The sequence below is a fragment of the Aulostomus chinensis genome, chromosome 12, assembly GCF_037954235.1.
Source record: "Aulostomus chinensis isolate RoL2024-O1b breed Wild chromosome 12, RoL_Achi_v1.0, whole genome shotgun sequence".
Lineage (NCBI taxonomy): Eukaryota > Metazoa > Chordata > Actinopteri > Syngnathiformes > Aulostomidae > Aulostomus > Aulostomus chinensis.
In genome coordinates this window covers 9,395,439-9,407,570 of record NC_141331.1, presented here as the reverse complement: position 1 = coordinate 9,407,570, position 12,132 = coordinate 9,395,439, and the positions used below count along the sequence as shown (strand labels likewise).

The 12,132-nt window shown below is 43.3% G+C and overlaps 1 protein-coding gene across 5 annotated transcripts; it reads right to left on the bottom strand.

Annotated features, from left to right (window-relative positions):
• Positions 1 to 242: 242 nt before the first annotated feature.
• arsh (arylsulfatase H) lies at positions 243 to 11,973 on the bottom strand. 5 transcript variants are annotated; one of them, XM_086219957.1, is made up of 12 exons: positions 11,915 to 11,973; positions 10,189 to 10,229; positions 9,446 to 9,601; positions 9,184 to 9,305; positions 8,922 to 9,044; positions 7,569 to 7,771; positions 7,175 to 7,395; positions 6,490 to 6,626; positions 6,278 to 6,415; positions 5,554 to 5,713; positions 5,000 to 5,121; positions 243 to 3,842 (listed from the first exon to the last, which is right to left on the bottom strand). In XM_086219957.1, the coding sequence occupies exons 1-12, from the start codon at positions 11,936 to 11,938 to the stop codon at positions 3,451 to 3,453; spliced, it is 1,839 nt and encodes a 612-aa protein (XP_086076083.1). In that variant the 5' UTR covers positions 11,939 to 11,973; the 3' UTR covers positions 243 to 3,450. The 5 variants fall into 5 exon arrangements, with proteins under 5 accessions (XP_086076083.1, XP_086076084.1, XP_086076086.1 ...); XM_086219958.1 differs by lacking the exon at positions 11,915 to 11,973 and adding an exon at positions 10,657 to 10,751 and having other exon boundaries at positions 10,174 to 10,229; XM_086219960.1 differs by lacking the exon at positions 11,915 to 11,973 and adding an exon at positions 10,657 to 10,727.
• Positions 11,974 to 12,132: the final 159 nt, after the last annotated feature.

Below are 12,132 nucleotides of genomic sequence, written 5' to 3'. Positions count from 1 at the left end.
CAAACCGGTTCTAGGCACTTGTGTCAACTGCAAATACGCTTAGTCACTTTCTAACTGGGAACTAGATGAGAATGCCAATGTGTGGATTTGAATGAGAATGTGTCTTCTTTTGGGTGAAAAGTATCACTTTTTGTTGCATGTAGTTGATTTCCCGCTGCTACGCATTCCCCGATTTGCCACGGAGAGAGAGAGAGAGAGAGAGAGAAAATTAATTTCTTAGCCACAACATAAACAGTTTATCATTTTATTTTCATTTTACATTGTGGGAAAGACTTGTTTTGGGACCAGAAAGCTCTCGCGCTCTCTCTCTCTAACATGTATAAATCTGAGGCGTGAGGTGACTTTTTATTCAGTGTATCTGCTCCGCATTACCAGTGATAATGGCCATTTAATGAGCTGATAATATCTGGATCCGCTGACAGAAGAGAAAAACGTTTAAACACTTGTTTGCTGTCATTTGAAAACAGAGGGGACTTTGGGCTGATGAGGCACAAGTGTTTGTTTGACATTACAGCATCAAAATATTCCCGATCATCCATACTTCAAACATTGCACACAACAATTTTGAGGTCAGTGAATTTAAATAGCTGTAAAAACCAATTGCCGAAATTGAAAACAGATTTTCCACAACAAAGGAATTCTGCCGCAGTTGGATATTCATTTTAAAAGTCTGTGCAGACAACTATTCTTAGCAACAAACAAACTATAGGCACACATCCGCAACTAAGTCACAAAAACAATGCAACAGCAGCCCCTGAGCTCCGCGTTTTTGTGCATGAAAGAGGGGATCTGTGTGTGTGTGCGTGTAAGCTGCCATGCAATATTCCCATCTTTCCATGCCGTGTGTGTTTATGTGTCAAATAGTGTTATAAAAATGCTTTATGGCGTCTCCTGCAACACTGACCTTTACAAAACAGCCCACTGATCCACTCAAAACGTGATATACTTTGTGTATGTTTGTGCACGGAAAAGTGTGTGCATCCCTGCATGTTTCTATGTATGCATGCACATGATTCGGTGTGTGTGTGTGTGACCACCAGCCATCATTAACTTTGATGAACAACCAAATGTCATTATGTACAGTCGACTGCATGATTTACTGTTCAAACATATAATGAGGTGGTGACTGTAATGAACCTACAGAGTGCTTGATGTTGGTGGTGGTGGCGGCAGCGGCGGCGGTCTCCGCTGGAGGGGGGAGAAGTAAATACTACGACAGTGATTGCAACGATTACAGTGATGATGCTGGTGACATTTCCCTCCTCAGTCGCAGATGTGAGTGGAATATCTGGAGGGAGAGAGGGACGAAGACGGGAAGACAAGGAGGAGATGAAGATGGAGAAGAGGAGATGGCAGATAAGGAACGGAAGGAGAGCAATTATTGGCTTCTGCTGGAGCCAACTTTGATGTTTTGACAGTCGGCCAGTGCTGCAGGGAGACAGTGTTGACGGTGATGGATGATGACATTGAGGATGGAGAACTTCACACAATCTTTACAGCCTTTTATTGTAGAAGATACAGTATGCAGAGCCAGGGGGCGTCCTTGTGGTCACACTGGGACAACATCCACCGCGTCCCTGAGTCCCCCAGCAGCACCGGCACTTCTGATCTGACCTTTCTCAAACAGACTAAATCTCCCTCTGAGACAAAAATGTATTAAACTGTCATCAAAACGAGGGTCATCCAGAGAAGGGGAGCGACACAATGACATGGAGGAGGATTGCAGAATAAGGAATAACAGGGACTTATTAAGGTGTGTGTGCGTGTGTGTGTATGTGTGCATGCACGCGTGAGTGAGTGCATCTTTCAACCACTTTCTACTGATGCAACACGGTCGTACGTTCCAGCAAAATCAAAGCTTTACACATCATGCTCATGTAGTTTAGCTCCTAAAACTACACAGCTTTGTTTATTTCACACTGGAACTATGTAAAGAACAGAATGTCTCACATTAGTAGATCATTTCAGTATACATCACTCAAGTACTGCGTGTCAGAAATGAGCTCGCTCTCACACAACCACACAGTTGACTAAACACAGTCTAACTCTGCCCTCTAATGGCTCACTGTCTAAACTACCTGCTTGACCAATGAGATGCATTATTCATGAACAGCACAGCTTCGGTACTCTCCTGTTCTCTTCATTTTAAAAAGTCCTACGAAACGGAGTTTCAATTTTTGCGTGTGTAAACTGGAAAGTATTTTCACCAAAACACACAGAAAATTCACATATAATGCTTCATGGTCAGATCGAGAATAAGTTACACTACAGATATTATTGTGGAAAATGTTGTACCGTCTTTTTTCAAGTAAACTCCTTGTGTCAATCATATATTTGAACATTTTCATTTATAGGTGTTCATACCTCTGTGAAAAGGACAAGAACAGACAGCAAGTTGTTGTTAATCTAAGCTGTACACACGTCCTTGATGATGTTATAACCTGCTTCCTTGCAGACTGCCTGCATGCAAAACAACAGAAATGGAAGTTTGGTTTTATTCCAGAAGCCATTAGACTTGTGAACAGCCACAGTACAAGTTTGGCATGTGGATTTATTGCACTTTTATCCTTCATTCGTAGTTTTAGATAGCCAGCTGTTGCTATGGTGATACTTCACCCAGAAAATGTATTTCTACTCTGTAATCACAAATAGGTTTCCTGAGCTCAAAAAGATGTTTACTCTTTACATTTAGCTTGAAGCTCATGGTGACTTATTGCCAACAACAGCTACAGCAGCAACAACAAAAACAAATGAAAAAAAACAGCATAACTGCCCTTAAAACGTCTGTTTACAAACTCTAAAGTACATCAGCCGCGATAATCTACGTTTTCTTCATCTAACCTTATGTTCAGTAAACCACAACAGAGTGTGAATCAGCAAATGAAAACATTGTTTCCAGCTGGCACGTTCAGAACTACCAAGTCATTTGTGCTAATTCACATTTGCTCACGGTAGCGCCAAAGTGGAAGTGTTGCTGTTTTACTGAGTTTTACTAAACATACGGCTGGATTAAACTGGATGGTGCATGTGAGAAGTAAACAGTTATTTCTAAACAGCTTCGCCGTTGCTTGTAGTTGGTGGATATGGATCACCGTTAGCTTCAAGCTAAATATACATGGCTGGCTCTTTCTGCTTTCAGGACGAGCAAGGAAGGTAAAATCTTCGCAAGCTCAGGACACCATTTTTTTGGGTCCTTGAATGCAAAATACACTTTTTGGTGTTAAGAAGTAATTTAATAGTTGCTTGAACATCATTTTTGTATCTTTTAACTTATTGTATACACAAACTGATTTCCTTTCAATTTCACGAATCTAAAATGTGCATGAATTAACTGTGCAAAAGTACAAACACTTCAAACTGCCTCTTGAGGGGCCCTGGAGACGCCCTGAACCACACAGCACAGTCTCTATATTATTTCATTAGAAGGAGATCTGGATGGACCATTTCCTCTTAAGTATGTGCTGTGTTTTCTTTGCACGCACAGAACGGAAATGTCCCACAGCAGGGCTGAAGCCAGGGTCTCCAGAGAATCTTCTCCCAAGCCAACTGGTTTGGAACGCCGTGTGAATGAGGATCATCAGATACCTGATTGTCTGTGAGCGTACTCCGATGCTCCGCCACAGCTTTGGCAATCCGATCAAGGACTTCTGAATATCTAGGCTCGGTATCAGGGGTCAGCGGGTGGGACTCCGAGGGGTCATGGAAGAGGTCATACAGCAGCGGTGGGTCGTGGTGCGTCACGTGCTCTCCGTGACATAGACAGATCTTGGTGTCGTAGCATCCACCGGCTCCCGGGGGAGAAAAGTTGGGGGTGAAAAAGTGCACCTTGAAGATGGAGTCACCTGAGGGGAGACAATCACACACGCTGGAGAACTTGGAAAAAAAAGAAAAAAAAGAAGAGCAGACTTGAACTGCAGGTTTAAAATTCAGAGGAGATGCGATACATTAAGAGCTGTTTCTCTTCATTCCACTTAGCTACATCTCTGGATCCACATGAACATGTGTACGCTGTTTATGGCAGGCGGGTTCAGTCCTGCAAACTAAGTTAGCTTCAGAGAGGCAGCAGCGGAAAATGTAATCACTGCATGAGGATGATTTCATACGAGAGAGGAATCTCAAAATAGTTCAGAGTTCTTGATAACTCCAGTTGTTCTCTAGTACATAAATAAAGCCTTTTTTCAGCTTGGGTGTATTCGACAAAAGGATTCATTTTGAGCTCGAGTCAGTTAACCGGAGCTGGAATCGGTCTATTTTAGGGTGGGCGGGGCGTCTCTCTTCAGGCCAGGGAGGAAGAAATAAGACTCCAACACACAGGCTGACCTGAGCTACACTCACAGCTTTTTTTGTCATCCCGACTGGACTACAGTAATCTCATTTCCACCCATCTCAGAAAATCAAATGGTCAAGAGAACAGCTGCAAGGCTGTTCAGTGGGTCCAGCAGGACAAACTCACATCACCTATTTTTATGTCCTGAAACATTCGTTTCTCAGCAGGTTTAGATTTAATGTTCTGTTATATTTAGAACCCTGAACCTGAGGCATCCTCCTCATCCGTGTATCCCCAGTTGGTCACTTAGATCTTTTGTCGAGAGCCTCTTGGCAGTCGCTCGCTTTCGTCTGAAGACAGAAAGTACCTTTGAAGTACTAGCTCCGATACTGCACAACTTCCTTTAAATATACAGACTCTTGTGTCAGTGGAAGCTTGTAAAATGAAACTAAAGACACATCTATTCTCCCTGCCCTTTGTTTAGATGGAGGTTTTTTTTCTATTTTGTTTCTTTAGGGTCATGTACTTTGTTTTTATGGTCTTTTATTAGATGATTTGTGTGTTTATCAACTGTATGTTTAAGTGCATTTGCTTTTATTGTTTTCACGGTGTCATTTTAATACCTGTACTCTTATGAATTTGATATCTGTGAGAGGTGCAACACCAAAGCAAAAGCAGGGGATGAGAAGCACTCTTAATCTGGCGTATTTCTGTGTGTAGCTGTGAACTCACTGCCAGGTGGATGCCAGCGTACTGCGTTCAGGTAGCTGCCGCAGTAGTGGAACATGAACTCGTGCTCGGTTCGCTCTGCTTTCCCCTCCAACAGTGGCATGAGGTTATAACCGTCTAAATGTCTAGGAAAGATGCAGTAAAGAGAGAGCAGCAGAGCTTTAGTAACATCCGAAGTAAATATAAGAAAGGATTGTTGAGGTCAAAGATCAAAGCTCAGTAAAAACATGATATTGGGAGCACAAGCCTGCTTGACAGAATCAATCAAAGGAAAGCAGTTACTATAAAGCAACTATTTACAACCAGAACCATTTTACCAAAACCCAATCAGAATTTTACTGACCCCAGCCCGCTCTTCTGAGTCCGTGCAACCACCCTGACTATATAAAAGGTACGGCTCTTTCATGGAGCATTGATTGCTTATGCAGTCTTCATACACTAGAGAAATCGTCTTTTCCCTGCTTTTCTCACCTTTCAAGATAAAACTTTGGGGCAAACAAATACCCTTTACATTAAGATTTTGAAAAATTGAAAAAGTCAGAGCAGCAAGTTCATACCTGTCTGGTTGGGTGTCCTGGGCCAGATATTTGAGTGTTGGGTACAGATCCATGAGGCTGGTGGGTTCGTCCACGACTCTTCCAGCTGCCAGTCTACCGGGCCAGCGAAAAATACCGGGAACCCTGATCCCTCCCTCCCAGCCCCCCATTGCCTTACCACCTACCAACACAAATGTCTTTATTTTTACATTCAAAAACGATACTTCATGTAACTGCAACATGAGCCAATATTTAGGCAGTCAAAGTATCATTTGTAGAAAGAATTTGGGTCATTTTCAAATCATTTTTCAATAATAACAACTCTTCTAAGCCAGTGCACCACGCCCCTCATTCTTGAAGTATTTGTGTCATTACGGGTCAACGTGACATGAAAGGAAAATTTGTAAAAAGAAATTATTACAAATGCAGCCAGTGTTGCTTGGAGATCTGTTAGAACTGATGAATGGAAGGTCTTCAAGAACCACAAATTACTACTGTCAGAATGACAGAGAACAAAGTCTCCAAGATCCAAGACAAGAGATTAAAGTTAGAAACCTCAGAGATCAAAGATGGATATCAAAGCTGGAAGCCTCCCCGATAACTGCCAGAGACTGTCACTGACAATTTGTGACATCACACAACCCTTGGCTCTGCTAAACACCGGGTACTGCACAAGTTATCACAAGATACTAGAGGTCCTTATGTAATACACTTCCTGTGTATATAAACTTCACATGACGCGTACCTTTGTAGATGCTGTTCCAGCCTCCCCTCTGGCCTAACTGTGCAGTAGCATCCTCCAAGTGTCCTCCGTGATCCGATGTGAAGTAGATCAGAGTATTGTTGGCCAGACCCAGAGAGTCCACAGCCTCGATTATTTCACCTAGGAAACAGAGATATAACTGGTCCATTTATGGTTTTGTGATTTTTGTTGATTGTTTGTTAACATTCACTCACCAATGATCCAGTCCACTTCCTCCATGTTGTCACCATAGCAACCGTGTTGACTTTTACCAGCAAATGCAGGGTTTTTGAAAAGTGGTGTGTGGATGTGAGCCAAGGAAAAAAACAGAAGGAACGGATGATCAGCATTCCTGGGGAGAAGAGGGATGACACATTGAGAAGCTAACTCATGAGCCAAGACTGCCAGGTTTATTATGCACGTCGGTTGGTTTTATGAGCAGTGATGAAGGACAAGGCTTGTGATATTTTTTCCTCGCTGTCAATTTGTGAAAAAAAGAAAAATCACTGCAATGCCAAATCTTCAAGCAGAAATAAATCAAAGATGAAAAAAGGTTTGTCTCTCTTTAATGAACGAGCTTAATGCTGAGCGCAACATACAAAGTAGGTTCTGACAACATTGCAGGATGAATTTGTACATTTTTGTTTTCTGTTTTAATGGGATTTGTCAACAGCCTTGTTCTTATTTTGTAAAGTCAGTTTTCTCACCGCAGAAACTGAAAATTCAAAAACACCAATTAATCAGCACATGTGATGAAAGAGGATCACCTCTCAATTACAGGAAAACTTCCCGCATTGCGTCAATCAGTGCAGGTTTAGGTGAAATTCTTAACACCTCTGCACGGATGGAAATCCAGACAGCTGGTGATGCCCATTTTCAATTGTCTTCCTGTATTCTAACCTCTTAATGAAAAGTTTTGCTTCTCCCAGCAACCTCTGGGGCAACGTCTCCACTGTCATCGGCTGTTCAATCACTTCTTGGTTCCTCATGATGATGCAGTTCCATGTCGGCAAGAGTTTAAAGGGAATGTACCACACAGCGTTGGCAAGGATGCTGAAAAAGAAAAGTGCCACCAAGACCCACAAGCTGACTTCAAATAGCCCAGAAACACGGAAACACACCTGTGAATACATACACACGCAAAATTAAACCACCATTACTGGTGTCATGTCAATGGTCACAACATTTTATAGCAATTTAAGACGGTAAAAATAAGAATCCTGAATCTAAAAGAAATCCAGTTTTAATTTTGTGTTTGTTGGAAGACAATAAACCCACATACAAACAGCCTTACCAATGTGAGGAGTCCAACTCCAAGTAGCATGGCTAGATTTTGGAGTGCGTGCTGGAGATCTGCTAGGACGTCACTCCCATTCCCGGGGACACAGTCGTTGAAGAGGGTGAACGGTAAACCATAGAAGTAGGTGAAGCCATGCTGGTTTGGGTGGTGACAGTGATCCCCTCTGCGTTCACAGTTCACCCCCAGGTGCCACTTCCCTGTAGAGGCACAGAGACTTTGTTCAGACCTGGAATTATCAGGCATCTCAGGTGATCCGATCACAAGCGGGCTGCTCTAAATCCAGGGGTGAATGCACCCAAGAAACAGTGTAACACAAACTAAACTCAGAGGTTATCAAGGGTGCACGAGTGCACATTCTTTGATCAGTGTGAACGCAAATATGACATTTTCACATCTCCCTTGAAGCATGACACAAATGCAAACCCTCAGCTACTGGGCTACTGGCAAATGCAGTGTAAACACTGAAAATGTCAGGCCTTAAAGATCTGGATAGTAAAATAAAAAAGGTTCATTTAGGTAAATAGCTGGGGATATACAACCTATATTGATCCATGAACAAGTTTTCTGAATAGAACACAGTCTACCCCTGATGTTACTTTGCAAGAGTATTGTCCAGCTAGAGCGAAATAATCACAGGTTGAGCCAGACCTTACCATGCTACCGTGAACGAGCGTCCAACCAAACGGGTTATACTTAGCTTGTTTTTAGCTCAAATCAAAGTGTTTGTGGATTACTGAGCATACGGCTGGAAAAAGAAGATGTGGAGGGGAATGGAAGGGACACACGAGAGTTTCCTACCGACATTTTGGACAGTTTTGGTGTTGTTAGCCATCAGTTACAACTAGCCAAGTGGCTGCCTCTGTCTACAGTCTGGAGTCACAAAGAAATAATGCAAGAGAGGAAGGAAACTTTTTTTTTTGTTTTTTTAATGGCATTAAAGACCTATTTCTGAGCACCTGAAAGGCAAATTACACTTTTTGGGTGAGGTATCGCTTCTCTGCTTTATTTCTCAAACGACAAAAAATGGCTTCGTCCTTGACAAAGGAGCCCATAGAGATGTATTCAGAATGCATCAAATATCCTCTGCAATTTGGGCTTCCTGGAAAATGCCAAGGAAATAATACATTCACTGTATATTATTTATTTCAACTTCTTCTTTTAATTTGGAATGGAAATGATGCACTGTGTATCAAATGACATCCGATCACATGATCACACGAGATGCATTGTAACACCTGGTGTTAACGAACACATTCGAGATGTGACACCAGGTCTGAGCAGAGTATAAGTTCATCACTGATGAGGAAAATAATAATAATAAAAAAAGACTGCAGCACATCATCTCACCAACTAATCCGGTGGTGTATCCTTGTTGCTGCAACCTCTTAGCAAAAGTGGTCTCACTGGGTTGCAGCCCACCGGAACCCCCAAGAAAGAGCAGCACCTGCACTCGGCCGGTGCTGGCCATCCCTGCATCAACACACATGTAAACATACACAGTGAACCAGAGGGAGAAATACAATCAAACACTGCTCTAAATATAAAAATAAGACCTGGATGACTCTGCTTTTACCAGCTGTCTAAAGTTTCAGAGTAACACAGCTGCTACCTGCGCGGAGAGCGTAGCGCCCCGTCATGAACGCTGCCCGGCTCGGAGTGCAGAGAGGAGCAGCTGAGATGTGCTGAGTCAGCTTCACCCCTTCAGAGGCCAGTCTGTCTATGTTGGGAGTCCTACAGAGATGGATAGGAAGAAAGTGAGGAGACAGGAAGTGGAGACATGATGTAATAACAGGCTGGGATGATGGGAAAAAAAAAAATCAACAGTTATAGTCAGGTAAGGAGAAGAGAGCAGCTGGGGATGGAGGACTGACCTGATGGTGTCATTACCGTAGCAGCCTACATCGCCGATACCCATATCGTCCACCATCACCAGGACAAAGTTGGGCCTCCTGACTTCTTCCTCCCCCGTGACGTCACTCCCTGCTGCCTGGAGCAGGGAGAGAAGAAGACACGCCAGCAGGGGGGACCTTCATGGACGCCAATAGAGGTGATCGCATGAAAGAAAAACATACACAAAAAGAACCCAAAACAGAGGTCATGTTAAAAAGCTCCCAGCTTCTGTCCTCCAGTTTCTAAATCTATCTGAAATCTCACGGTAGTTTTAGCCCACCAAACCTCACCGAACTCCTTCAGACTGTGTCTACCAGCATCCATTATCACTCAGTTACTAACACAAACAGACTGGACTGGTTCCTTACTATAGAACCCAAATATACAACCATACGTTCATCTGAGCAGCACAGAGAATACTGACTTTCCCACCGGCAGATGATAGAGTACCACGTTGTTATCTAACTTACTTTGAGGGCTCCACTGTTCTTCCTCTAACAATGCCCTACTCACTAACACACCGCCTGGACCTTTCACCTGACTGGACCAACAAGATGCTGATATCAGTGCAACGCCAGTTCTGTGCCACTGAAATGCGCAATATGATGTTTTATGCAGTACCACTGAGTGTAACGTGTTGACATGTGCAAACGTGACGTCAAGCTGAGCCAATATGTTGTCTTACGATCTGTTTGTTGTTTTTATGTACCTGAATCTACTGTACCTGTACATGAATGTCATGACTGAGGCAGCAGGATGGCAACACTGAGGCCAAGACAGAAAAAAAAGAATCGTTAAAGGCACAATAAAGTATATTGGGTTTTTTTCTTAACATAACAAATAAAGACAGCAATAAAGATTTACACAAATATCTCAATCAACAGCTCGTCTGGGCGAATTCCACGAAGAACTACAGTAAACATCATGTGTGCGCCTCGTTAATTTAACACCACGGACTTTGGCTCTGCTGCAGAAAAATTTAAAGACTCGGTTACTTCTTTACTAAATGCAGTACTTGACGTAAGTTGCAATCACTATTTGCACGTCTGAGTCAATCTGCCTGCTAAACAATCAAACGCAACGTTAGTTTCAGCGTCTAGTTTTCGGATCAGTCGGCAGTTTTTCCAGCGCTGACTTCGCCACTGATACCTGCGCGAATGCTTCAGTAAAGCAAGTCTGCCTATAAACTCACCTCATACCAGCACAAAGCACTGACTAATGAAGCAGCAGCAGCAGGAAAGAATGTCACTCATTTCCTACACAGGCGAAGGGTCCGCCCCCGCCGTAATCGTGGAGCCTCTCATTTACCTTAATGCCTGGACTAAACGCGCCATAAATTTTATGTTAAAGTCATTGAACGGCGGCGGTAGCATGTTGCCATGCCAACAAGCTTTCCATGGTTGTAGATTACGTTAACTTTAGAACAGTTAAAGCCATAGAGTACTGTTTTTTTGTTTGCTTTTACTATCCCTATAGGTCTAGGCTGCTGTATTCATGCTTTCGGAAATGTTTGATTAAATTTGCTCACTTATTCAGGAGAGTGGCTTGAGAATGAGTCCAAAAACCCAGAAGTAAGCTTGCATTGTTTTTGGTTAAATATATAAGATATAAGGTCTGTGATGGACACGAGCCTCCGTCCATCTTCAGCCCTGTCTCAGGGTCATAGGGGCCTATCCCAGCTGTCATCGGGGTACGTCCAGGACCGCTCACCGGTCCATCGCTGGACCACCGACAGAAAAACCACTCACACTCACGTTCACACTTCAAGGCAATTTAGAGTCCCTGATTAATGTGATGAGATACAAACTGCACACAGAAAGACGCGGGCCTGTATTGTATTTTCTATACCTTCACAGTCAGTTGCCTAATACAAACTAATATGCATTCAAGTCTTCGTCTTCGTCGTCCTCCGCTTCATCCGGTGGGTCCGGGTCGCGGGGGCAGCAGTCTCAGCAAGGAAGCCCAGACTGCCCTCTCCCCAGCCACTTTAACCAACTCTTCCGGGAGGATCCCGAGGCGTTCCCAGGCCAGCCGAGAGATATAATCCCTCCACCGTGTCCTGGGTCGGCCTCCTCCTCAAGTGCATCATTTAATTATTTTTCTTTAACTCTGGTTTCAAATGTAAAAACATAAAGAGATATATTTGACCTTCTTTCTAACTGGATAGTTTGCACCACCTGATGCCATTTTGACGCTGTTCAACCATGGTTTTGCTAGTCAAGTTTGTTTTTGTTTTTTTAACTGAGCTGGGATTGCAATATCTTCCTTGGGTATTTCTGCAAGTCAGCTCATCCCTTAGACAGCTGTTCCAGCAATGGCAGATTATTTAATCTCGTCTTTATCGTCGACTCGGAACAGAACAACTCTCAGGTGTCAGATGGTTTACAGTTGGTGATTTGCTGAGGATTAAAGTCATGTGGAAATACACAGGAATGGAGTGACAGGTGTACCTTCATTGAGCTGTCATCGCCCATCTTTCACGGCTCATAAACCCTTCCCTCCTATAAATACCTGACATATCACACATCTCAGCTGATGACACACGCTGCCTGTTTGCCTCGGTCCTGTCTTTTACAATCCTCCCGTCACCTCGCAGGTATCAGTGTAAGTCTCACACACACACACACACACACACGCACACACACACACACACAGAGCTGAAACCGCA

What these genes read in the sequence shown, in the direction of transcription:
- arsh (XM_086219957.1), bottom strand. Translation starts at nt 11,938, where the DNA reads ATGGGCGATGACAGCTCAATGAAG. An exon ending in GCGATGACAGCTCAATGAAG is followed by an intron (nt 10,230 to 11,914) that starts GTACACCTGTCA and finishes TCTTGGCCTCAG; the next exon opens with TGTTGCCATCCTGCTGCCTC. An exon ending in ATACACCACCGGATTAGTTG is followed by an intron (nt 7,772 to 8,921) that starts GTGAGATGATGT and finishes GTGCCTCTACAG; the next exon opens with GGAAGTGGCACCTGGGGGTG.